Source organism: Anguilla rostrata, chromosome 11, assembly GCF_018555375.3.
Source record: "Anguilla rostrata isolate EN2019 chromosome 11, ASM1855537v3, whole genome shotgun sequence".
Lineage (NCBI taxonomy): Eukaryota > Metazoa > Chordata > Actinopteri > Anguilliformes > Anguillidae > Anguilla > Anguilla rostrata.
This window is the reverse complement of record NC_057943.1, coordinates 37524843-37551342: the sequence shown is the minus strand read 5'-3', so window position 1 is coordinate 37551342 and position 26500 is coordinate 37524843. Positions and strand designations below refer to the sequence as shown.

Below are 26500 nucleotides of genomic sequence, written 5' to 3'. Positions count from 1 at the left end.
CAATTTAAATTAAAGGTAAGGAGGTTGGTTGATTGGTTAACTGATAGGAAGCTGGGTTGTTTGGTTTATTGATAGGCAGCTGGGTTGATTATGGAGCTAGGTTAATTGATAGAACAGGATTGATTTGTTAATTGAAGGGGGAGATGGCTTGATTGCTTAATTGATAGGGTGTTGAATTGATTAAGGAGCCAAGTTAATTGATGGAATGGGGTTGATAGGGAGGCAGTTGATCGGTTAATTGATAAAGATCTGGGCTGATTAACTGAATTGATGAACCATTTTCTTCCATAGAAACTCATATGTACGCCTCCGCCACTTGTGCACCAACACATGGATCCAGGGCACCAACGTGCCCATTGATATTGACGAGGAGAGGCCCATTAGGCTAATGGTATGACCCAAACACACCCTCCTCCCCACCCCAATAATCAGGCTTATGGTACACCCCAAACACCCCTTCCCATCAAGTGTGCAGGTGTATCATGTATGGCCAGTCAGCAAAACCCCCTGTGTTAATCCCTCATTTCATCTTCTATAACTACCATTACAATCACACACACCCATCTCACTGACACAATGCACATTATATTTAAAGGTTTTTAATTAAAATATAATTTCAGGATGACAAAATCATTTTATTATGAGTATTTATTATCCCAACATTGTAATATGTGTGTTTTACCGTAAATGTTTTTAATAACTGGAATGGCTTTCTCCATGAATTTCATTTGGTTTTCAGCTGGGCACCTGCCCTACCAAAGAGGACAAGGAGGCGTTCGCCATCGTGTCCGTGCCAGTGATGGAGATCCGGGACCTGGACTTTGCCAACGACGCCAGCGCCATGCTGAGCACCGTGGTGGACAGGTTCAACGAAGGCTTCATCAGCCAGAACGACAGGAGGTACGCGGCTCCGTATCGCGGCACGTGTGCGACGCGTAATCCGCTCGTCCTGGGCCTTGGTGGGCCTAGTGAACCTGCTTTCTCCTGACGCATGTCTACCTGAGTGGGTATGGAAGATCTAGACTGGTCAAGGTATAACTGATTTTAAAGGTGGTTTGTTACTTGTAGTAGCATATCTGTTGGAACTGCAATTACAGAGTTTCGGTGTGTTGTTGAGTATGCAGGCGTTTTGCTGTGTCTGGGTGCTGGAATTAGTTGTAAATGCTAGGAGGTGGTTGGGCTTCTGGTGAGCGTAAGTCAGTGTGCTTAGGTACAGGCGGGTATTACTGTATCTGGATGCAGGTGAGAGTTGTTGTCTCTCCACATAGGTGAGTATTGGAGTTGTGTTTGCGGGTGGGTGTTGCTCTGTCCGGGTGCAGGTGACTGTTACAGTGTGTGCAGTTCAGTGTTGTTGTTTTGGCTCAGAGACCTCACTCCTCTGTCTGCTCTGCATTTCCAAGGTTCGCCATCAAGCTGCTGGAGGATCTGGTGTTCTTTGTGGCAGACACGGCCAACACGGGGCAGCCTGTGCTGGAGGTGATGATGACCAAGCCCAACAGGGAGCGACAGAAACTGATGCGGGAGCAGAACATTCTCAAACAGGTCTGCAGTTACAGCCTAAACTATGAGCACAGTTTCACACAGGCCAGTCAAACAGGTCTGCAGTTACAGCCTAAACTATGAGCACAGTTTCACACAGGCCAGACCAGGTTTAAACAGGTCAGCAGTTACAGCCTAAACTATGAGCACAGTTTCACACAGGCCAGTCAAACAGGTCTGCAGTTACAGCCTAAACTATGAGCACAGTTTCACACAGGCCAGACCAGGCTTAAACAGGTCAGCAGTTACAGCCTAAACTATGAGCACAGTTTCACACAGGCCAGACCAGTCAAACAGGTCTGCAGTTACAGCCTAAACTGTGAGCACAGTTTCACACAGGCCAGGCCAGTCTAACAGATCTGCAGTTACAGCCTAAACTATGTGCACAGTTTCACACAGGCCAGGCCAGTCAAACAGGTCTACAGTTACAGCCTAAACTATGAGCACAGTTTCACACAGGCCAGGCCAGTCTAACAGATCTGCAGTTACAGCCTAAACTATGAGCACAGTTTCACACAGACCAGGCCAGTCAAACAGGCCAGCGGTAGAAGACTAAACTATGAGCACAGTTTCACACAGGCCAGACCAGGCAGACTAATAATACAAATAAATGACTAGAATGCTGATGCAATGTCCAAATAAGTATGTATGATGTATAAGTATCATATAAAAATAAGTTTCTCAAAATACAATTAGAGAAAAATTAATGACAGTACATTGAAAATGGAATGAAAAAAAAATACCCTATGAAATTAAACTATTTCTGTGCAACTGTAACCCATCACTGCATATTGATATGGAATCAACGACAATAATTTAATGGAAAATCACTGAAAACATTAAAAAACTATTTAAAATACAAATCACATAACCATTAAACAATATAGCTAAAGGCATTCAAATTCAGTGACATGTTTTTTATGTTGAAAAAGAAGCTTCATTGTGTCCTTAGTGTGACCTCTCCCCACCACCCGTCAGGTTTTCGGGATCCTGAAGGCCCCGTTTAAGGAGAAGGGGAGCGAGGGGCCGCTGCTTCGGCTGGAGGAGCTGAGCGACCAGAAGAACGCCCCGTACCAGTACATGTTCCGCCTGTCCTACCGCGTCCTGCGCCACTCTCAGGAGGATTACCGTAAGAACCAGGTAAACCACGCCTCCGTCCCCAAAAACACACCCCAAAAACCAGGCACAGTGGCCTCCTCTAGCGCACATTCCCGCGATAAGCAGGTTCAACTGCACCCCACCAGTGTAGGTGACTGCAAAAATCACATTACATTGGCTAGTTGAGACCACAAACCGGACTTGTACAAATTATTTGAAAACGGGACATTCTGGTCAAAAAAATAAAAATGGACATCTGGCTACCCTAGCTGGGTAGGTAGAGGTAGCTAATGTTACTTACAGGTCCAACAGAAAACAAGCCAACACCCCGTCACTTTCTTCCCCTCTGTGAACTTCAGATGACGCCACTGAGGGAAAGCAGTTCCAAGGATAACTATATTGAACAGGGCCCGTCGACTTGTCTTTTTTCTTCGCTGTATCTGGGCCATTGCAGCGGCTGGCTAGCTAGCAACAAACCACAAATTTGATCCCAAACTACAGGCTCTGTAGCCACACCCACCTCTCCCCATACAGAAACGAGCACCGCACCCAGAAGTGTCCCAGACACATTTTAGAATAACAAATACGTAAACGTGCTTAAAGACCGAGATTGCCAGTCCCTAAATGATGCGTGGTTATTTTATAATGTTTTCAAGGTAAAAATCTTAGCATAGTTTGCCTTTAGCTGCCGTTAAATACATGAAGGCCGAGCGTGACTCGTTCTGCTCGACCTCTCCTGTAGGAGCACATAGCCAAGCAGTTTGGGCTGATGCAGTCTCAGATCGGCTACGACATCCTGGCGGAGGACACCATCACCGCCCTCCTCCACAACAACCGCAAGCTCCTGGAGAAGCACATCACCAAGAAGGAAGTGGAGACCTTCGTCAGCCTGGTGCGCAGGAACCGCGAACCCAGGTAACGCCCGACACACCCGTCGCGGTGGCGCAGAAGGTTCCTGGTTTGAGTCCCAACCTGCCGGGTCCTCTCTGGCTGGAGTTTGCATGTTCTCCCTGTGTTTGCTTGGGTTCTCCTCCGGGTACTCCGGTTTCCTCCCACACTGAAGGCATGCATGTCAGGTTAGGTATACTCCTGCCGCTGCCCTTGACCAAGGCACTGGTCTCAGAACTGGAAACTGCGGTTGGTCCCTGGGCGCTGCACTATGGCTGCCCACAGCTTCTAAGCAACTAGGATGGTTTAAATGCCGAGGACAAATGAGCCCCACTGGGTTCAATAAAGTAAAAAAGAGAGAAGAAAGAAATAAAATGAAGAATTAAGAGTCTTCTGAGCAAGGGAATGCTGTTCGGTGAGCCTTATCGACTGGTCGATTCAGGACTGTTCAGTAATTTGTTGTTACCACTTGGGTTAGGGCTAAATTTGTGTGCTCTTGACAGGTTTCTGGATTACCTGTCGGATCTGTGTGTGTCGAATAACGTGGCCATTCCAGTGACCCAGGAGCTTATCTGCAAGTGTGTGCTGGAGCCCAAGAATCAGGACATCCTCATCAAGACAGAGTAAGCCACCTTTAAGACACACGCACACACACACACACACTCACACTCACACCGAACACACACGCCCGGGGATTCTAGGTTTATGAGGGTTTATGGTCACAGACGGCGAGTTCCCAAGGATATACCACACCCCTCGGGGTACCTGGAGGAGTACGCGGAGGAGGACGAAGTGTGGCTGGTCTGGACCGATAAGACCAACGAGAAGCAGGAGAAGAGCATCCGGCTGCTGGCTCAGGAGGCCCGGCAAGGCAATGCCCACGACGAGAACGTGCTGACTTACTACAGGTACACCTGTGCACGTACCCACTCCTTTTTACAGCTACATCTGTTCCAGTATCTGCTCTTTACTACAGGTACACCTGCAGATGTACCTGCTGCTTTTTACAGTTATACCTGTACAAGTATCTACTCTTTACTGCTGGTACACCTACACAATTGCATGATCCTTTCTACAGGTACTCCTGTACAGGAATGTGTTAATGTGAGAGCCCCTCTCCAGGTGCACACAGAGTAGCGGTCTGATTAACGCCGAACCCTTCCTCAGGTACCAGCTGAAGTTGTTTGCTCGGATGTCTCTGGACCGGCAGTACCTGGCTATCGATGAGATCTCCAAGCAGCTGGACGTGGAGCTGATCTTCCTGTGCATGATGGACGAGACGCTGCCCTACGACCTCCGGGCCTCCTTCTGCCATCTCATGCTGCACACGCATGTGGACCGTGACCCCCAGGAGCTGGTCACGCCCGTCAAATTCGCCCGACTCTGGACCGAGATCCCGACCTCCATCTCCATCAAAGAGTAAGTCATCACCCAGCCATTTCAGCTCTGATCGGTCTGGGGAAAGTAGCGGTTAGCGCTGGCTCTTATCTGTCTGAAAATATTATTAAACCATAAGTTGCCCCTCCCTGTGATAAATGATTTACAGCCCATATTTGTGACGGGTGCTGGAGAAAAGGTCCGCAAGTCGCAAATCTTGAAATCGCGCTAGGAGGCAAAAAAGGTTTTTTAATTTTTTTTTTACTGTTTTCCTTTTTTTCATATTACGAAAGTTAAAGTGTTGAAGAAGTCACTCAATAGAATAAACAACATTTTTAGGGTCACTAAATACTTATAATTTGTCAGCAAATTCGGCTTGTTTTAGTGATTCTTACAGCCGGGTTTTGGAGGCGTGATGGGGGTGCAGTTTAATTAGCATGTTTGATTTTGTTGGCTATTGTCACTTTGTTTCAGTCAAGCCACCGCCCATAAATAAAGCCGTGTGGTAGTAGCCTATGTTTGTTTACTCTGTGAGGTTGCTACAATGGCGGATGCTCAATCAGTAGGTGAGAGTATAAGCTTTCTAATGATGTATAACATGTCTAATTTTGCTTTTGGAATAGCGTTTTATAGGTTAGCGTAACCGAACATTTTCTTACCATGGCATTCGCTCTATATATGGTAGCATTAAAAGACGTTGCACCTAACGAAACAGTGTCAACGATTTTTCGTAATTCCTTGGAAAATACCATTATTATTGAGGACTTCTGGGCATAACTAAGCCATATGTTTGCTGATAGACCTAACATCGTTTTCTGGAGCAAAACAGAAGCGGATAGAGCTGTCATTGATTTACTGTCTGTGTCTCCATCTACTGAACATAGATAAGATTTCATCATTGCTATGTAAGTATTACTGCTCAAAATATTTCGGTCTTATACGTTATTTTAGAAATTGAGTGTCTTTAAATAGGTTAGTGGTATTATGTAATGTTGAAATTATATCTATGTTTCATCTTAAACCTTCATAAGGAGCTCATATGCTTTACAATGGACAAAAAGCATTATATTCCTTTTTGGAGAGATCTTGGATTTGTTTCTGGACCCTTAGCTATTTTAGACCAGTGTTAATAATTTAGACATTTTGGGTAGATTTGGAGATGCTGGGTACACTGCTCAGTTTTTGCTTCATAGATCTTTAGTAGTTCTACATATCCACCCTTAGATTTTATGAACTTGTGGTCAAGAAGTTTTTGATCCAGGCCATACTTTAACCCGCAATCTCACAGTATTTCATTGCGAACTAAAAAAGGAGCAAATTCATTTTAGATATTTTGCCTTGACCATTGCATTTGTGGCACTTTATTTCTTACAAAATTATGAATATAAAGTAATCTAAGCTAGTATTATAAATGGTACAAATGTATTGCTTCATTTAAGACATTTTTCTAGTCTCTGTGGTGTTCACATCTGTTGTTATGAAGCTTTAAATATGGTAATCCCTAAATTGACAAGGATTTACAGGTACTCTAGCGGGGGAGTGGTTTGGGGTGAAGTTAACTAGCTATTGTTCCCACCCATTATCTCCCTGTGAGAAGTGTGAAAAGTTCAAGATCATTCAAGGGGATTTTCTCTGCTACTTGATTGTAGGAGTACCAACATTCAAATAAGCATATCTTCTTCAACTATTTTCAGATTTCAATGTATGACACATCATTTGAAAGTTTATAAAAAACTGAAAAATGACCTTGCCCTACTTGAGGACCAAAACACCAGCACCTGTCACATATACAAAATTTTTGGCTCGTCCAAAATCAAAAAAGAACCAATGTCCTAACCTTTCTTTAACCTGCTGAACACAGCCGTAAACTTGCCTCGACCCTCAGACTTATCGTTTTCATAACCCTAACCCTAAGTTGAGCCCTAAAACGTAATTGAAGCCATAGGAACTTTTGAAAACATGTGATTACTCATTTAAAATTGTGGAAAAACTAAGTCAAGACTGTGAATTCCATAGTACAAATGCTAAAAAATATATTTGAGGCCTTTAAAAAAAAATGTTTTCCCTGAAAAAATATGTATTCCATATCTTGGTATGGTCATAGGTACCTATACTAGTATGTACAAAATTTTTGGCTCGTCCAAAATCAAAAAAGAACCAATGTCCTAACCTTTCTTTAACCTGCTGAACTCAGCCGTAAACTTGCCTCGACCCTCAGACTTATCGTTTTCATAACCCTAACCCTAAGTTGAGCCCTAAAACGTAATTGAAGCCATAGGAACTTTTGAAAACATGTGATTACTCATTTAAAATTGTGGAAAAACTAAGTCAAGACTGTGAATTCCATAGTACAAATGCTAAAAAATATATTTGAGGCCTTAAAAAAAAATGTTTCCCTGAAAAAATATGGATATTTCCATATCTTGTTACGGTCATAGGTACCTATACTAGTATATACAAAATTTTTGGCTCGTCCAAAATCAAAAAAGAACCAATGTCCTAACCTTTCTTTAACCTGCTGAACACAGCCGTAAACTTGCCTCGACCCTCAGACTTACGTTTTCATAACCCTAACCCTAAGTTGAGCCATAAAACGTAATTGAAGCCATAGGAACTTTTGAAAACATGTGATTACTCATTTAAAATTGTGGAAAAACTAAGTCAAGACTGTGAATTCCATAGTACAAATGCTAAAAAATATATTTGAGGCCTTAAAAAAAAAATGTTTTCCCTGAAAAATATGATATTTCCATATCTTGTTATGGTCATAGGTACCTATACTAGTATATACAAAATTTTTGGCTCGTCCAAAATCAAAAAAGAACCAATGTCCTAAGCTTTCTTTAACCTGCTGAACACAGCCGTGAACTTGCCTCGACCCTCAGACTTATCGTTTTCATAACCCTAACCCTAAGTTGAGCCCTAAAACGTAATTGAAGCCATAGGAACTTTTGAAAACATGTGATTACTCATTTAAAATTGTGGAAAAATAAGTCAAGACTGTGAATTCCATAGTACAAATGCTAAAAAATACATTTGAGGCCTTAAAAAAAAAAAAGGTTTCCCTGAAAAAATATGTTTATATTCCATATCTTGTTATGGTCATAGGTACCTATACTAGTATATACAAAATTTTTGGCTCGTCCAAAATCAAAAAAGAACCAATGTCCTAACCTTTCTTTAACCTGCTGAACACAGCCGTGAACTTGCCTCGACCCTCAGACTTATCGTTTTCATAACCCTAACCCTAAGTTGAGCCCTAAAACGTAATTGAAGCCATAGGAACTTTTGAAAACATGTGATTACTCATTTAAAATTGTGGAAAAACTAAGTCAAGACTGTGAATTCCATAGTACAAATGCTAAAAAATATATTTGAGGGCTTAAAAAAAAAAAATGTTTCCCCTGAAAAAATATGTATATTTCCCATATTTTGTTATGGTCATAGGTACCTATACTAGTATATACAAAATTTTTGGCTCGTCCAAAATCAAAAAAGAACCAATGTCCTAACCTTTCTTTAACCTGCTGAACACAGCCGTAAACTTGCCTCGACCCTCAGACTTATCGTTTTCATAACCCTAACCCTAAGTTGAGCCCTAAAACGTAATTGAAGCCATAGGAACTTTTGAAAACATGTGATTACTCATTTAAAATTGTGGAAAAACTAAGTCAAGACTGTGAATTCCATAGTACAATGCTAAAAAACATATTTGAGGACTTAAAAAAAAAATGTTTTCCCTGAAAAAATATGTATATATTTCATATCTTGTTATGGTCATAGGTACCTATACTAGTATATACAAAATTTTTGGCTCGTCCAAAATCAAAAAAGAACCAATGTCCTAACCTTTCTTTAACCTGCTGAACACAGCCGTAAACTTGCCTCGACCCTCAGACTTATCGTTTTCATAACCCTAACCCTAAGTTGAGCCCTAAAACGTAATTGAAGCCATAGGAACGTTTGAAAACATGTGATAACTCATTTAAAATTGTGGAAAAACTAAGTCAAGACTGTGAATTCCATAGTACAAATCCTAAAAAAATATATTTGAGGCCTTAAAAAAAAAAATGTTTTCCCTGAAAAAATATGTATATTTCCCATATCTTGTTACGGTCATAGGTACCTATACTAGTATATACAAAATTTTTGGCTCGTCCAAAATCAAAAAATAACCAATGTCCTAACCTTTCTTTAACCTGCTGAACACAGCCGTAAACTTGCCTCGACCCTCAGACTTATCGTTTTCATAACCCTAACCCTAAGTTGAGCCCTAAAACGTAATTGAAGCCATAGGAACTTTTGAAAACATGTGATTACTCATTTAAAATTGTGGAAAAACTAAGTCAAGACTGTGAATTCCATAGTACAAATGCTAAAAAATATATTTGAGGCCTTAAAAAAAAAAGTTTTCCCTGACAAAATATGTATATATTCCATATCTTGTTATGGTCATAGGTACCTATACTAGTATATACAAAATTTTTGGCTCGTCCAAAATCAAAAAAGAACCAATGTCCTAAGCTTTCTTTAACCTGCTGAACACAGCCGTGAACTTGCCTCGACCCTCAGACTTATCGTTTTCATAACCCTAACCCTAAGTTGAGCCCTAAAACGTAATTGAAGCCATAGGAACTTTTGAAAACATGTGATTACTCATTTAAAATTGTGGAAAAATTAAGTCAAGACTGTGAATTCCATAGTACAAATGCTAAAAAATATATTTGAGGCCTTAAAAAAAAAAATGTTTTCCCTGAAAAAATATGTATATTTCCCATATCTTGTTATGGTCATAGGTACCTATACTAGTATATACAAAATTTTTGGCTCGTCCAAAATCAAAAAAGAACCAATGTCCTAACCTTTCTTTAACCTGCTGAACACAGCCGTGAACTTGCCTCGACCCTCAGACTTATCGTTTTTATAACCCTAACCCTAAGTTGAGCCCTAAAACGTAATTGAAGCCATAGGAACTTTTGAAAACATGTGATTACTCATTTAAAATTGTGGAAAAACTAAGTCAAGACTGTGAATTCCATAGTACAAATGCTAAAAAATATATTTGAGGCCTTAAAAAAAAAAATGTTTTCCCTGAAAAAATATGTATATTTTCCATATCTTGTTATGGTCATAGGTACCTATACTAGTATATACAAAATTTTTGGCTCGTCCAAAATCAAAAAAGAACCAATGTCCTAAGCTTTCTTTAACCTGCTGAACTCAGCCGTAAACTTGCCTCGACCCTCAGACTTATCGTTTTCATAACCCTAACCCTAAGTTGAGCCCTAAAACGTAATTGAAGCCATAGGAACTTTTGAAAACATGTGATTACTCATTTAAAATTGTGGAAAAACTAAGTCAAGACTGTGAATTCCATAGTACAAATGCTAAAAAATATATTTGAGGCCTTAAAAAAAAATGTTTTCCCTGAAAAAATATGTATATATTCCATATCTTGTTATGGTCATAGGCACCTATACTAGTATATGTGACGGGTGCTGGAGAAAAGGTCCGCAAGTCGCAAATCTTGAAATCGCGCTAGGAGGCAAAAAAGGTTTTTTAATTTTTTTTTACTGTTTTCCTTTTTTTCATATTACGAAAGTTAAAGTGTTGAAGAAGTCACTCAATAGAATAAACAACATTTTTAGGGTCACTAAATACTTATAATTTGTCAGCAAAGTCGGCTTGTTTTTGTGATAAACTCTTCTTTAGTCTACCTTCATAGAAACGAAGTTCTGTCCGCTCTTCAGTGTTGTTCTACCTTTTATTGCACGTAACGCGTTTCAACAAACTCCAGCATACAACCTCATGTTTTCAATCTCTCTCGTACTCCAACACTTTTCCGCACCGTCGTAACTGACGTAACTGACGTAACTGTCCTAACAATCTTATTACAGTTTTAGTGATTCTTACAGCCGGGTTTTGGAGGCGTGATGGGGGTGCAGTTTAATTAGCATGTTTGATTTCGTTGGCTATTGTCACTTTGTTTCAGTCAAGCAACCGCCCATAAATAAAGCCGTGTGGTAGTAGCCTATGTTTGTTTACTTTGTGAGGTTGCTACAATGGCGGATGCTCAATCAGTAGGTGAGAGTATAAGCTTTCTAACGATGTATAACATGTCTAATTTTGCTTTTGGAATAGCGTTTTATAGGTTAGGGTTAGGGTTAGGGTAACCCTAACCGAACATTTTCTTACCATGGCATTCGCTCTATATATGGTAGCATTAAAAGACGTTGCACCTAACGAAACAGTGTCAACGATTTTTCGTAATTCCTTGGAAAATACCATTATTATTGAGGACTTCTGGGCATAGCTAAGCCATATGTTTGCTGATAGACCTGACATCGTTTTCTGGAGCAAAACAGAAGCGGATAGAGCTGTCATTGATTTACTGTCTGTGTCTCCATCTACTGAACATAGATAAGATTTCATCATTGCTATGTAAGTATTACTGCTCAAAATATTTCGGTTATATACGTTATTTTAGAAATTGAGTGTCTTTAAATACGTTAATGGTATTATGTAATGTTGAAATTATATCTATGTTTCATCTTAAACCTTCATAAGGGGCTCATATGCTTTACAATGGACAAAAAGCATTATATTCCTTTTTGGAGAGATCTTGGATTTGTTTCTGGACCCTTAGCTATTTTAGACCAGTGTTAATAATTTAGACATTTTGGGTAATTTTGGAGATGCTGGGTACACTGCTTAGTTTTTGCTTCATAGATCTTTAGTAGTTCTACATATCCACCCTTAGATTTTATGAACTTGTGGTCAAGAAGTTTTTGATCCAGACCATGTATACTTTAACCCGCAATCTCACAGTATTTCATTGCGAACTAAAAAAGGAGCAAATTCATTTTAGATATTTTGCCTTGACCATTGCATTTGTGGCACCACTCTGTGGTGGTCACATCTGGAATTACGAAGCTTTAAATATGGTAATCCCTAAATGGACAAGGATTTACAGGTACTCTAGCGGGGGAGTGGTTGGGGTGGAGTTAACTAGCTATTGTTCCCACCTATTATCTCCCTGTGAGAAGTGTGAAAAGTTCAAGATCTTTCAAGGGGATTTTCTCTGCTACTTGATTTTAAGAGTACCAACATTCAAATAAGCATATCTTCTTCAACTATTTTCAGATTTCAATGTATGACACATCATTTGAAAGTTTATAATCTGCACTTTCATAATCTGTAAAAAACTGAAAAATGTCCTTGCCCTACTTGCGGATCTAAACACCAGCACCTGTCACATTTGGTCTCTGCTTGGCCATGATGAGAGTGCATTCTTCTAGCTCTGTCTGTGTTGTGGTTAGCGCAGAGTTATTCATCCAGATGACCAGACACCCCTTTTTCCTCTTCTCTGTCAGTGAGAAAACTTACACTTAGCTGGTCTTTTATGGCTAATCCTGCAGTGTGATCCTGTATGGCTGGTTCTTTACAGTGATTCTGTATGGCTGGTCCTGTATGCTGTGTGCTGTATGGCTGATCCTGTATGATTGATCTTGTATGGTTGGCTCTGTAATATTTACACCCCATTTAATACAAGCATTAGTACTTTTCTTCAAAAGCAAAGCTTGGTGGATTCAATATTAAGCGTAAGCTCTTGCTTGGTTTTAGCTGTTAGTCAAAGGTGTGGACTGTGGATGCATATGAGTCTGCTTGTGTGATTGGAGCGCTGGTCTTGCCTCAATGTTGGTCTTACTCTCTCTTACCCTCTCTCAGCTATGACTCCAACATGGACGACTCTCGTGACAACAAAAAGAACAAGTTTGCCAACACCATGGTCTTCATGGAGGAATACCTGAACAACGTGCTGAATGATGACCTGCCTTTCGCTAATGAGGAGAAGAACAAGCTTACCTATGAGGTAGGGCTGACGGATTCCTCAAATTTGCATTAAAATTGAAATTTTCAATGCGTGGTTCCGCAATCGCAAAGGGCTGCAATGTCTGAAATTTTTTTCACTCTCAGTGAAGCGAAATAGAGGCATGGGTGCATCAGGCAGTCTTTGCTCGCGCAAATAACCAATCATAAGCTTCCTCCTTTACCATAGCATAGGGCGATAGCGCAGGAATGAGTCAGGTGATCAGACCATGTCTTACCTTCCCAGGTGGTGAGCTTGGCCAGGCACCTCATCTATTTTGGATTCTACAGCTTCTTTGAATTGCTGCGGTTGACCCGCACCCTGCTGGGCATCATTGACTGCGTCCCCAGCCCCATGCCAGGCAACCCAGTGTTCCAAGACGAAGGCAGCGGTGAGTGGATGGAAGGTGGGGTGGGGGAGGGGGTCCTGTTTTTTTAGGCTATTAGGGACTGGGAGACAGAGTGAAAAAGCATATACAGAAAAGAAACATACTGTACTGAGGTGTAAGAGAGGGAGAAGGAAACTGAGAAACGGTTTTAGGAAAAGAGCAGGATAAGGGGGTATAGATAATTGATGGATGGATCTACTAATTGGATGCGTTAGTGTGCTAATGTCTTAAATCTTTCAACTTATGAGTACATGTGCTTCTTGGGAAAAAATGTTAGCCTATAGCCCTGGGGAGACAGACTGAGACAAACTGAGAAGCGTTGCTCCTCTCCAGGGAAGAACATGAAGCGTTCCATACACGGGGTGGGGCAGATGATGTCCACCATGGTGCTGAGCCGGAAGCAGTCTCTGTTCATGGGCGCGGGCCGCTCCGGCCTCAGCGTGGAGACGCCGGGACGTGGCAAGGACAGCATCGACAACCAAGACGTCACCGTCATGGACACCAAACTCAAGATCCTGGAGATACTGCAGGTCAGCTGTACTGAGAAAACAGGGCCAGGCTCATAATTACCTATTTCACTGAAGCAATGCATTCCTGACATTAAACCCCTGATTAAGAAATCATACTGCAGTTATATTCCAGTCATGACATCTGAGAGCTCTTGAGTTACGCCCCCCCCATCCCCTCACTCCCTGGGTCCCCCCCCACTCCCCTGCCTCCCCCCCCCCCCCTCTCCCTGGGTTCCTCCCATGAACAGTTCATCCTCAACGTGCGCCTGGACTACCGGCTCTCCTTCCTGCTCTCCGTCTTCAAGAAGGAGTTTGTGGAGGTGTACCCCATGGCGGACGCCGACGCTAGCATGGCCTTGGAACAAGCAGGTACTCAGCAGTGCAGAGGGGCTTCTCATTGACTCGCTTCTTACCAAGGGTGTTTCATCCTGGTCTTCAGCTTTGGGCTAGTCACCTCAGCTTTCATTGTATAGAAGTGGTGGTCAAACTCGGTCCTGGGGGACCCCTGCGCATGCTGGTTTTCGTCCAACCGCCGCAATCCCAGAATTTTAACAAGCTGTTAATTTTTCTTGATTAGGTGCTTCCATGTTTTAGAACAGGGGTCCCCAATCTTATCCAGAAAGGGCCAGTGTGGCTTTTGTTTCAACCAAGCAGTAACACACCTGATTCTACTAATCAACCACTAGAGTCTTTGCTAAGCTAGTGCGTGATTAGTAGAATCAGGTGTGTTACTGCTTGGCTGAAACAAAACCCCGAGAGGAAGATGCAGCAGTTTGGGTTGGTTGCCACATGGAGAGAGAGAGAGCGAGAGCGCACCCACACCCACAGGAAATCAAATAAACACCTTCACCCTTCCCCCCCATGGGTTCCGGTTGAAAACAGTAAACTAAAACAGTAAACTAAGATAACAGACAAAACAAAGCAAAACTAAGCGGCAGCTTTTCAGCTCGCCCCTCGTAGTTGTCTTGCTTTCCAGCTGACCAGCTCCTCCAGCTTTTCAGCTGACCAGCTCCTCCAGCTTTTCAGCTGACCAGCTCCTCCAGCTTTCCAGCTGACCAGCTCCTCCAGCTTTTCAGCTGACCAGCTCCTCCAGCTTTCCAGCTGACCAGCTCCTCCAGCTTTTCAGCTGACCAGCTCCTCCAGCTTTCCAGCTGACCAGCTCCTCCAGCTTTTCAGCTGACCAGCTCCTCCAGCTTTTCAGCTGACCAGCTCCTCCAGCTTTTCAGCGGTGGTTTCCTTTCTTTTTGCGCTCCAACAAACTTAGCCTGAAAAACCGACTCGCTGTTTTAGTGTGTGCTGCTGGTCTCGACCCTGAACTGTGGAGAGAAACACACCTTTAAGCACCTGGGCTGATTAATTAACAAAACCCAGGTGTGTGTGCTTTCCCTACCAGTCGGCTCAGCCGAGACCAATCCGCTTCTCCAGCAGACCGAATGTTACAGTGGCACATTATTCTAGTGGCATGCGTACTCATACTGGGTCAAAAAAACTGACCATTTTCAACATCGCAGGGTCTTCATCAAGGTGTAACAAAGAGCCATTCTTACACCCTGATGAACCCAGTTTATATAACCCAGCATCAGTACATATGGCACTACAATGAAAGCTTTTTAAACATTTGCCTTTGCGCCTGAACGGCAAATACTTAAAAAGCCTTCATTGTAATGGTGTGCCTGAAATTTCTAGTAAATGGAGTCTAATTTAAAGCAGATCTATCCTGTCTGCACCTCTGAATTCTGTATGATTTAGGCACAGTAACTTAGATTTTCCCCTGCCGTTCCCTGCCACCCTAACTCCTAACCCTTAACCCTTACCCCTTAGCCCTTAACCCTGACTGATGTGGTCCCTCCTCTGTTTTTGCCCAGCCACTCTGAACTTGCAGCGGATTGGAGAACAGGCAGAGGCCATGTTTGGAGTGGGGTACGTGACGATTCCAACAGATGCTTTGTTTTGTCTGGAGGACTTGTCGTTCTCCTATAAGTTCACAAAACTCACGCTTCGGCTTGGTTCAGTTTTGGTGTCATGGTTTTGGTTTGGAAAAAAACTACTGCAGCTGGTGCCAGTCCAATTTTCATGTTTTTTTTTAATTTTGAGTGTCTATAGTGCTGCATGTGTCTGTAGTGCTGTGTGTCTGTAGTGCAGTGTGATTGTGTCTGTAGTGCTGTGTGAGTTCATCTGTAGTACAGTGTGTGTCTGTAGTAATGTGTGAGTGTGTCTGTAGTACTCTGGTTGTGTCTGTAGTACAGTATGGGTGTGTGTGTAGTACAGTGTGAGTGTGTCAGTAGTACTATGTGTGTCTGTAGTGCAGTGTGAGTGTGTCATTAGTGCTGTGTGAGTGTGTCTGTAGTACAGTGCATGTCTATAGTACTGTGTGTCTGTAGTGCAGTGTGATTGTGTCTGTAGTGCTGTGTTAGTGTGTCTGTAGTGCTGTGTGAGTGTGTTTGTAGCGCTGTCTGTCTGCGGTGCTGACAGCATGTCATTATGCGCAGGAAGGGTAACAGCATTCTGGAAGTGGACGACGAGGGCGGGCGCATGTTCCTGCGCGTGCTGGTGCACCTCATCATGCACGACTACCCCCCGCTGATCTCAGGGGCCCTTCACCTGCTCTTCAAACATTTCAGCCAGAGACAGGAAGTCCTCCACACCTTCAAACAGGTACCGCGGCGCACCTGTCAGATGCTAACAGGCTCCCGAACACACGGCTTACCTTCACTTAGGTACACCTGTAATGGCCTAACAGCAGTTACAGTGGGCCTTAGCACCGTTACAGCTGACTACAGCAGGGGTCTTCAGCTTCTACCTGGCAGCCATGTTCATTTTTAAAATGGTGCCTATGGGCCAAACTGTTTCCACATACTACTTATTAATGCACGACTATAATGTATCGTACAATGGATGCCTTTTAAAAATATTATTACCTATTATACTGCTACTTATGGAAGGCACACACTGACGATGTGCAGATGTCGACCTGGACATGGTCACATGACATGGTCACAATTCACGAATCACGTGTGCGGCCAGAACGTTTCCAGGAACTTTTTTGCATTCATCGTTTTTTTCTAACCTGTATTTGTTCGTGGCTGTTTCCTCATGCAAATCACACAAATAAGATAAAATTTACAAACAGCCAGCATTCATCGTCTTATACAACTGGGATACGCACAAAAACAAAGGTCTGCACATGTGTCATCAGTCTCAAATTGTTTTTCTTGTAGGAACATTTTTAAGAACAAAAGTAAGAATAATTTAAGAAAGGTTTTGTGAATGAGGCCCAATGTGTCTGATTAAGAGTATGTCTCTTATGATTGGCTACCAGCTGAAAGATGCAGGAACACATTATTACATTGAATATAAAATGGGCACAGTGTTAGCATTTGCTAACACATTGTCCTCAACAGTTGCGCATTAATGGCAGCTTAATTTTTAAGGGTACATCGTGAATTACCAGCTCAGCCTGCACAAAACTCCCCGCCCTTTGGGGAGTTTAAATATACAGAGCAAACTCAGAGCAGCACCCATTCTCACTCCCTCTGAAACTGCTTTCAGCAGAGGTGGATTTCACACAGGTAGTCACAATGACTTTCAATGGTTCCTCCACAAATTAGAGTTCATTACTGTACATAGCAATGAGCTCGGTAGGAAAACCATGCCCATTACAAAAATGTGAATGGAGCCAAGGATTCTACAAATCTGAACCATTCTCAATTTCCCCATAAACAACCCAGTCACTTTATTCGTGAAAAACCTGACAGTACTTCAGAACATGCTAAAACACATGTAGACATTAAATAGTATTTGATCGACTTTATGCGTTATTGATATGAAATGCTGGTATTTACAGTTACTGTCTCTCATTCAGGTCCAGCTGCTGATCTCCGCTCAGGACGTGGACAGTTATAAACTGATCAAGAGTAACCTGGACCGTCTGCGCACTATGGTGGAGAAGTCCGAACTGTGGGTGGAGAAGAAGGGAATCTCCGGAGGAGGGGAAGGAAAGAAGGACAAAAAAGACAAGAAGGAGAATGCAGAGGAGGTGTGAGGGATTCACGTCTTTTATTAGCCTCAGTTTGGTGGTGTCATAGATTTTCAAGCCAACGTTGGGTTTTTCTTGTTTTTAAGATTTCAAGAAAGCCCACAAGCTCATTCTCTAAGTATTCTGAGAGATGCACATTTACTCTGTATTATTGTCTCTGTAATATTTAATCATCCCAGTTATCTTTGGGTGCCTGTGAGCCACCTGGATTGAATACTGTATGGTGTTGCCTGTACTGTAAGAATTCCGAAGGAATAGTCCAGTCATGTGACCCGGTGTGAGGGCCAAGGCCCTCTATTGTAATTGCCTGTCTGAATCTTCACCTGTCTGTGCCAATCCCGTTGTGCTTCTCCTGCTCCAGCCTCCCTTGGAAGAACTGACTCCCAATAAAGAGAAGACGGAGAAGAACAATGAAAACTACCAAATAGTCAAAGAGGTCAGTTTGCGTGCGTTAGGATGTGTGTTAATCTGTTATTTCAGCATGTCTGCAGGGACCTGTCCCGTTTCTACAGACCTTGCTTACATGTCTTCATAACATGCCAGTTATCGAAAGGATTAGCAGATTAGTTGTGTAATTTCCTGTGACTGTTGGGACATATAAGGATATTTCTTCCTCTGTGCAGTCATCCCTAAATACCCAGAGAATGTGGCTGCACGGCTGTTATTTTTTTGGCCGATTTAAGAGACGCTCCAGTGGTTGGCATTGGAAGTGGGAGCCAACCTAAACCCTACGCGTGTAATGCTAAATGTGACTACAGATGCATATACAGTATATTGTATTGAAGCTAAATAAAACATCGACTTTCATTACCCTGATTATGTAAATGAACTGTCAGGACGAGAAAAGGCACTTAATACTCTTAGGCTCTTCCTCTGAACAAATGCCAGGGGTGTCAAACTCTGCTGTGTCTGCAGTTTCTTCTGGATTTTGTGGTTTTTTCTCAGTCGGCAGCTAATTTAAGTTAAAAAGTGTATGTGGATTCTTTAGCCAATTCATGATATGAACAAAGGGCTCAAGTCCTGAAACTCAGCAGCAGCTGCAGTGGGCCTTCAGAAGTGGAAGTAATCTCACAGGCGCTGCGACCCTCCAGGACTGCTCTAACTTCTGTTAGCGTACATGCCCTGGGTCTGGCTCCGATACACTGCTTTTCACTTTTCATTCGTTGTATTTCACTTTTCTTTGAAAAGCATTGGTGTGAATTGGCCATGGTGCAGACAGGGACACAGAAGAACGGGGTTCTGAATGAGCAGGTCTGGGTTGAGGATGAGGGTTGCAGGTTGCAGGTTTCAGGTCTGGGTTGAGATTGAAGGTTCTGAATGAGCAGGTCTGGGTTGAGGATGAGGGTTGCAGATTGCAGGTGCTGAATGAGCAGGTCTGGGTTGAGGATGAAGGTTGCAGGTTGCAGGCCTTTAATGAGCAGGTCTGGGTTGAGGATGAGGGTTGCAGGTTGCAGGTCTGGGTTGAAGATGAATGTTGCAGGTTGCAGGTGTTTAATGAGCAGGTCTGGGTTGAGGATGAAGTTGCAGATAGTAGGTCTGGGTGAGCATCTCTGTGCTGAGGATGAGGGCTGTGCTCTCTTGCAGATCCTGGAGCGCTTGAATAAGATGTGCAGCTCGGGGGTGTGGAAGAAGCAGCAGAGGCTCCTGAAGAACATGGGGGCGCACAAGGTGATGCTCGACCTACTGCAGGTGTCCTACGACAAGGTAAGAGCGCTCAGAGTCTCATGCTGATGGCATTCTCCTGCTGCAGCTGTTTGCTCTTCACATATAACAGAGCCCCGAAAAATACACTAATCATGGATTACAATGTTGAATGGTAAAAAGTAGTAATAAATGTACAATCCAATTCAGAAAAGACTAACAATGTCCTGTATCTCATTTGGGCCATGCAGAGCCTCTTTGCTATTCTAACTGTATGGGCAGCCCAGTATTCAGCATATTTACATTTAGAGCATTAAATTCCATAGTCCAGCTGACCTCTTTCAACAGTCACTGCAAGAATCAGCCTGTCCATAAGAAACTATAGCTTACTGCTACTAACACTTACTAACACTTATCAGGGTGATCATCTCGCTGTCTCCCTCCCTCTCTATCTCTCTCTCTCTCTTTCTGTCTCTCGCCCTCTCAGAATGATGCAAAAATGCAGGAGATCATAAAGTACACCCACCATTTCCTGCAGAAGTTCTGCACAGGAAATGCAGAGAACCAGGCCCTCCTCCACAAACACTTGAACCTCTTCCTGAACCCAGGGGTGAGTAGGTGTGGTTCGGGAGGAGACGTAACAAACCCCGGACTGCTCGAAATGCTGGAGCTCACCGAGCATAAGAAGAGAAACATGCACAATGACAACAGCAGGCCATTCAGCCCATCTAGGTCCATCAGTTTCCTGTAAACCAGGGACTACTCAGCACTGCAGTGACTATCTCACCCTCATTGGAACGATTGAACGCCACTAGAAAGATTTAGCAATTTAGTCACCGTTCACAACTGTCTCTCATGCAGTTTATTTCCTTTCTCAGTCTTCTGGTAAGGTGTGAGACCACAAAGATGTGATTAGAATGTTCTTTACTGAACATTCTAATGCTGATGTAACAATCTCTACTGGCAATTGAAAGCAATGGAGTTCAAGAACACTGACTTTCCAAAAAAAGCATTTGAAAAAGCCTACCCTTCAAAGGGTTAACCCAGTCAATGTTCCTGTCATCCCATGCTATCGGCTAACCTTTTTTCCTCCTTCCTCCTCTCTCCCATCTCTCTTCCTCCTCCTTCTCCTCATCTCCCCTCGCACTCTTCCTCGTCCCTGCCCTGCTCCTCCTCCTCCTCCTCACGCAGCTCCTGGAGGCGGAGACAGTGCAGCACGTTTTCAGCAACAACTACCAGCTGTGCACGGAGATCAGCGAGGCTGTGCTGCAGCACTTCATCCATTGCTTGGCCACGCACGGCCGCCACGTTCAATACCTCAACTTCCTGCACACCATCATCAAGGCAGAGGGGAAGTACGTCAAGAAGTGCCAGGACATGATCATGACGGAGGTGAGAGCAGCGCACAGAGAACCTTCTCTCGTATTCCTTTATGGGAAGTCATCATTTGTTGCCATGGCTTCCTGCTGAAAATTCCAGCTTAAACCAGCCTAAACTGGTCAAGTTGGTTTAAGCCGTGTTTTCGACACTTTTAGCTGGTACCGACCAACTGACCACCCTATAGTCAGCTTGTCCACCGGTTTGGCCGCCAGCTTACTCTACCAGCTTAACCAGCTTTGACCAGCCCCAGACCAGCTTTGACCAGACACAGATCAGCTATGACTAGCTGAAATCATTGGAAACACAGCTAAAACCAGCTTAGAATTCCACCCGGTCTTAGTTGGAATTTTCAGCTGGGCTGTTGCCTCTCTGCTTTTCTCTAGAAGAGCCAAAACGCTGTGGCTTTGATGCCCATTTGTGTTACATGAAACCAGTAAAGAATGAGAAAGTCGCATTATCAAATGTACGGTATTATTTTTTGTCCGTGTTGGACATGACACTATACCAGTGGCCTGCAGCAGTTTTACATCAGTATGGATCTGGTGTGCAGCCATAGTTAACCTGTTCCTCTCGCTGTCGCAGCTGACCAACGCTGGTGAGGACGTGGTGGTCTTCTACAACGACAAGACCTCCTTTGCCAAAATGCTGGAGCTGATGGCGGAGTCGCGGGAGGGGGTGCAGGAGCACAGCCCCCTGCGGTACCACATCTCCCTGGTGGAGCTGCTGGCCGCCTGCGCGGAGGGGAAGAACGTCTACACCGAGATCAAGTGCACCTCGCTGCTGCCCCTAGAGGACGTGGTGAGAGTCGTCACGCACGAGGACTGCATCACTGAGGTAAACCCCGGTCCGTCCACCATTACCGCCTCAACAGACGCAACCTATTTTCAGCACTGAGATCGAATAGCCATACTGGGATTTGATTTCCTTTCGATCAATTCAACCGTTTTATTCCCCATTCCTTTTTTCAGTTATCTGTGAATTACGCTGATGCGTGGATTATTGACTTTCATTGAAAAGCTAAGGATAGCTCATTGACTTTCACAGAATGTTTGTCTACCTAACTTAACTACTGATCTTGGAGCAATTTGTGTTTTAATTTACTCATGTTGAGCAAGCTAGTTAGAGTATTTAGATTTTTGAATATTTTGATCAATAAACAACACAAATGTCAGACACCGAGAAATAATTGCCTCAAAGAAACAGGAGTAATTATTTTGTTGTGGTTCAAGTCTGGGACATCGCCCCTTGTAATCTTAAAAAAAGGACCATGGAAAAATATGTGGTTTATAGAAAACAGGGAACACATTTTACAATAACAAATACAGGTAAAGGTGCATGAATTCAATGAAAGTGCATAAAGACAGAGATTGGCAGTGCATCATAGCTATGCCTTAGCATGGTTATTTTTAAATATTTTAAAGATAAGAATCCTGCATAGTATGCCTTTAAATGGAATGTGGCATTCATTTCAAATGAGCTGTCCCTATTCAATACAAAATTGTGTTAATCTGTAGTATGACAGAAATGGCATTTATAACGTGCTTGTTAGCTGATGCTAGGTGATGTCTTGTGTAGGTGAAGATCGCCTATGTGAATTTTGTGAACCACTGCTATGTGGACACAGAGGTGGAGATGAAAGAGATCTATACCAGCAATCACATCTGGAAGATGTTTGAGAACTTCACTGTGGACATGGCCAGGGTAAGTGTTTTCATTTTCACAAAAAAATAAAGAATGATTCACACTGGTGAGGCTCATTTTGCTTGGTGCACAGTGAGAATGATTCACACTGGTCAGGCTCATTTTGCTTGATGCACAGTGAGAATGATTCACACTGGTCAGGCTCATTTTGCTTGATGCACAGTGAGAATAATTCACACTGGTGAGGCTCATTTTGCTTGGTGCACAGTGAGAATGATTCACACTGGTGAGGCTCATTTTGCTTGGTGCACAGTGAGAATGATTCACACTGGTCAGGCTCATTTTGCTTGGTGCACAGTGAGAATGATTCACACTGGTCAGGCTCATTTTGCTTGGTGCACAGTGAGAATGATTCACACTGGTCAGGCTCATTTTGCTTGGTGCACAGTGAGAATGATTCACACTGGTCAGGCTCATTTTGCTTGGTGCACAGTGAGAATGATTCACACTGGTCAGGCTCATTTTGCTTGGTGCACAGTGAGAATGATTCACACTGGTGAGGCTCATTTTGCTTGATGCACAGTGAGAATGATTCACACTGGTGAGGCTCATTTTGCTTGGTGCACAGTGAGAATGATTCACACTGGTGAGGCTCATTTTGCTTGGTGCACAGTGAGAATGATTCACACTGGTGAGGCTCATTTTGCTTGATGCACAGTGAGAATGATTCACACTGGTGAGGCTCGTTTTGCTTGGTGCACAGTGAGAATGATTCACACTGGTGAGGCTCGTTTTGCTTGATGCACAGTGAGAATGATTCACACTGGTGAGGCTCGTTTTGCTTGGTGCACAGTGAGAATGATTCACACTGGTGAGGCTCGTTTTGCTTGGTGCACAGTGAGAATGATTCACACTGGTGAGGCTCATTTTGCTTGGTGCACAGTGAGAATGATTCACACTGGTGAGGCTCATTTTGCTTGGTGCACAGTGAGAATGATTCACACTGGTGAGGCTCATTTTGCTTGGTGCTCAGTGAGAATGATTCACACTGGTCAGGCTCATTTTGCTTGGTGCACAGTGAGAATGATTCACACTGGTCAGGCTCATTTTGCTTGGTGCACAGTGAGAATGATTCACACTGGTCAGGCTCATTTTGCTTGGTGCACAGTGAGAATGATTCACACTGGTCAGGCTCATTTTGCTTGATGCACAGTGAGAATGATTCACACTGGTGAGGCTCGTTTTGCTTGGTGCACAGTGAGAATGATTCACACTGGTCAGGCTCATTTTGCTTGGTGCACAGTGAGAATGATTCATACTGGTGAGGCTCATTTTGCTTGATGCACAGTGAGAATGATTCACACTGGTGAGGCTCGTTTTGCTTGGTGCACAGTGAGAATGATTCACACTGGTGAGGCTCATTTTGCTTGGTGCACAGTGAGAATGATCCACACTGGTGAGGCTCATTTTGCTTGGTGCACAGTGAGAATGATTCACACTGGTGAGGCTCATTTTGCTTGGTGCACAGTGAGAATGATTCACACTGGTGAGGCTCATTTTGCTTGGTGCTCAGTGAGAATGGTTCACACTGGTGAGGCTCATTTTGCTTGGTGCACAGTGAGAATGGTTCACACTGGTGAGGCTCATTTTGCTTGGTGCACAGTGTGAATGGTTCCTTTCTCTCCTCTTGCAGGTGTGTGCCAAGCGGGAGAAGCGCTTCTCAGACCCGGTACTGGAGAAATACGTCATTAATGTGGTGTTAGATACCATCAGTGCCTTCTTCAGCTCTCCCTTCTCTGAAAACAGCACCTCTCTGCAGGTGAGTGTCCTGGGTCTCCGACAGACGCTGTTATTGTTATTATTATTATTATTAGTATTAGTACTAGTTGTTGTAGTAGTTGTAGTAGTAGTAACAGTCGTAGTAGTAACAGCAGAAGTAGTAGTAGTAACAGCAGTAGTTATAGTAGTAGTAGTATCTGTAGCAGCAGTAGTAGCAATAGTCAGGAGGGTCGTAGTGGGGGGAAAAGTGGGACTGACTGCCCAGGGCCCGAATGGGGGGAGGGCCCTCGAAAAGCCTGGAATGATGCGTGAGAGACATGGATCAAGAGAGGAAGGGGGCCCACAGAGACTGCTTATGTATAGGGCCCAGAATTTTGTGCTACACCCCTGGCAATAGTAGTAGTAGTAGTAGCAGCAGTAGTAATAGTAGTAGTAGTAGTTGTAGTAACAGTAGTAATAGTAGTAGCAGTAGCAGTAGTAGCAGTAGTAGTAGCAGTAGTAGTAATAGTAGCAGCAGTAGTAGTAGCAAGCGTAGCAGTTGTAGTAGTAGTAGTAGCAATAGTAGCAGTAGTAGTAGTAGCAATAGTAGCAGCAGTAGTAGTAGCAATAGTAGCAATAGTAGCAGTAGCAGTAGCAGTAGCAGTAGCAGTAGTAGTATTATGAGACGTGTTCATTATAAAATGACAGTCTAAGTAAAGAAGAGTGTACTAACAGGCAGGGCAGAAGAGCAGGACCATACGCATGGCCTAACCTGCCCAGTCAGGCGCCTTTGAGAATAAGCAGAGCCACGTCTGACCAGTAGGCATGGGCAGCATGGCAGCATCATGCTTATGCGATGGTAGATGCTGCACACTGTTGCTACAGAAAGAATTAGGGAGAAGGGAGTGTACTATAATGGTGCACTTGGGGAGAGGACGTGGTGGTCCTTAATTTGGCTTTGTACTCCACAATTTTGGATTTGTAATCAAGAAATTCAGATGTGGCCAAAGTGCACATACTCAACTTTTACTTAAGGGTGCTTTTTCAAACACTTTTGGTTTTAAGCATGTAGAAATTACAGCACATTTTATACATAGCCCCCCCCCCCCACCATTTCATGGCATCACTGTTTATCCCTCTCTCCCTCTCTGTCTCTGGCCAGACTCACCACACCATCCTGATTCAGCTCCTGCAGTCCAGCTTGCGACTGCTGGACTGCCCCTGGGTCCAGCAGCAGCAGCGCACCCTGGTGGAGGCCTGCATTCGAACCCTGGCCACTACAGGTGAGCGTGCGGCGTGCCGGTGGAACCGGGGGGGGAGGGGTGCTTCTCCTGCCTACCACTCTTCCATCATCATTTCACTCTTTAAATGGAATTTCAGTTGTTTTTTTTAGAAGTGCAGATGAGTGATTTAAATGCTGTTTTGGAGTTACTCAAAAGTGTTTTTGTTTCTTTAGACCAGTGGTGTCAAACTCGTTGCCATGGAGGGCCGTGTGTATGCAGGTTTTCATTCCAACCAATTAATGCTGCCTTAATTGAGTCCAATTACTCATTCAGCCATATGCGTTTAACTGCATTGAAGCACAGAATATAAGAAAATTTTTATTTAGACAATGCGGTTCACCATAGACGTCGGATCACCATTGTACACAAACCTGCATCCCTAATTCAGCAAATAATTTAACTAATTATATAATCAAGATCTGAGGCTGGAATGAAAACCTGCATACACACGGCCCTCCATGGCAACGAGTTTGACACCACTGCTTTAGACCCTGAACCCATAAATGACCTGATACCCACCATTTTAAAAGCTGATAGGTTGTCAGAATCGTCACAAAAACTGTCCAAGCCAATTAAAAGCATAGGAAAACTGTTGTGATAACTTAACATTTTCAGCAAAAGGCAAAAATCAGACAAATATTGGCACTATTTCTAGGCATATTCCAAGGAAGAATACATAGTTCACAAAACAACATTGCTTTTATCCTTTCTGTATATTAAACCACGCGGAATAGCTGTTTAGCCAAAAAATATTAGTTAACTGAATCAGCGGTTTAGTTATTTCACTGTATTAACCTCTGAAACATTTGTAAGTATGATTACACCTTAATTACTTATTCAAGCCTCAAGGTGGCAGTGTCTCCCTGCTGATGTACACTCGTCAGTGTGAGCATGATCTTCAGCCGTAGTGACCCTTCGAGTTCCAGTATTAAATGTCCCTACGAACAGCTGGCAGTTACATTTCCCTACAAAATTTAGAGTATTGGAATTTTCTCTTACTTAGACGTGACACTCTCAGCTCTCTCTGGTTGCTATGAATGGCTTATTTTATTTTTTCACCTCAGAATATTTATATACAGCAGGTTATTCGTT

At 43.2% G+C, this 26500-nt stretch overlaps 1 protein-coding gene across 2 annotated transcripts in view; it reads left to right on the top strand.

Moving 5' to 3' along the window:
- itpr3 (inositol 1,4,5-trisphosphate receptor, type 3) overlaps positions 1–26500 on the top strand; it is an 80657-nt gene that overhangs the window by 30784 nt on the left and 23373 nt on the right. For both annotated transcript variants that reach the window (XM_064299837.1, XM_064299836.1), the window contains exons 12-34: positions 292–391; positions 740–900; positions 1401–1542; positions 2518–2679; positions 3380–3552; positions 4029–4148; positions 4251–4433; positions 4693–4944; positions 12631–12775; positions 13019–13163; positions 13494–13690; positions 13918–14038; positions 15535–15589; positions 16159–16324; positions 17532–17705; positions 18067–18141; positions 19290–19409; positions 19834–19956; positions 20538–20738; positions 21309–21560; positions 22302–22427; positions 24061–24186; positions 25288–25408. In XM_064299837.1, coding sequence (XP_064155907.1) covers positions 292–391; positions 740–900; positions 1401–1542; positions 2518–2679; positions 3380–3552; positions 4029–4148; positions 4251–4433; positions 4693–4944; positions 12631–12775; positions 13019–13163; positions 13494–13690; positions 13918–14038; positions 15535–15589; positions 16159–16324; positions 17532–17705; positions 18067–18141; positions 19290–19409; positions 19834–19956; positions 20538–20738; positions 21309–21560; positions 22302–22427; positions 24061–24186; positions 25288–25408 — 3440 coding nt within the window. The remainder of the gene's footprint in view (positions 1–291; positions 392–739; positions 901–1400; positions 1543–2517; positions 2680–3379; positions 3553–4028; positions 4149–4250; positions 4434–4692; positions 4945–12630; positions 12776–13018; positions 13164–13493; positions 13691–13917; positions 14039–15534; positions 15590–16158; positions 16325–17531; positions 17706–18066; positions 18142–19289; positions 19410–19833; positions 19957–20537; positions 20739–21308; positions 21561–22301; positions 22428–24060; positions 24187–25287; positions 25409–26500) is intronic.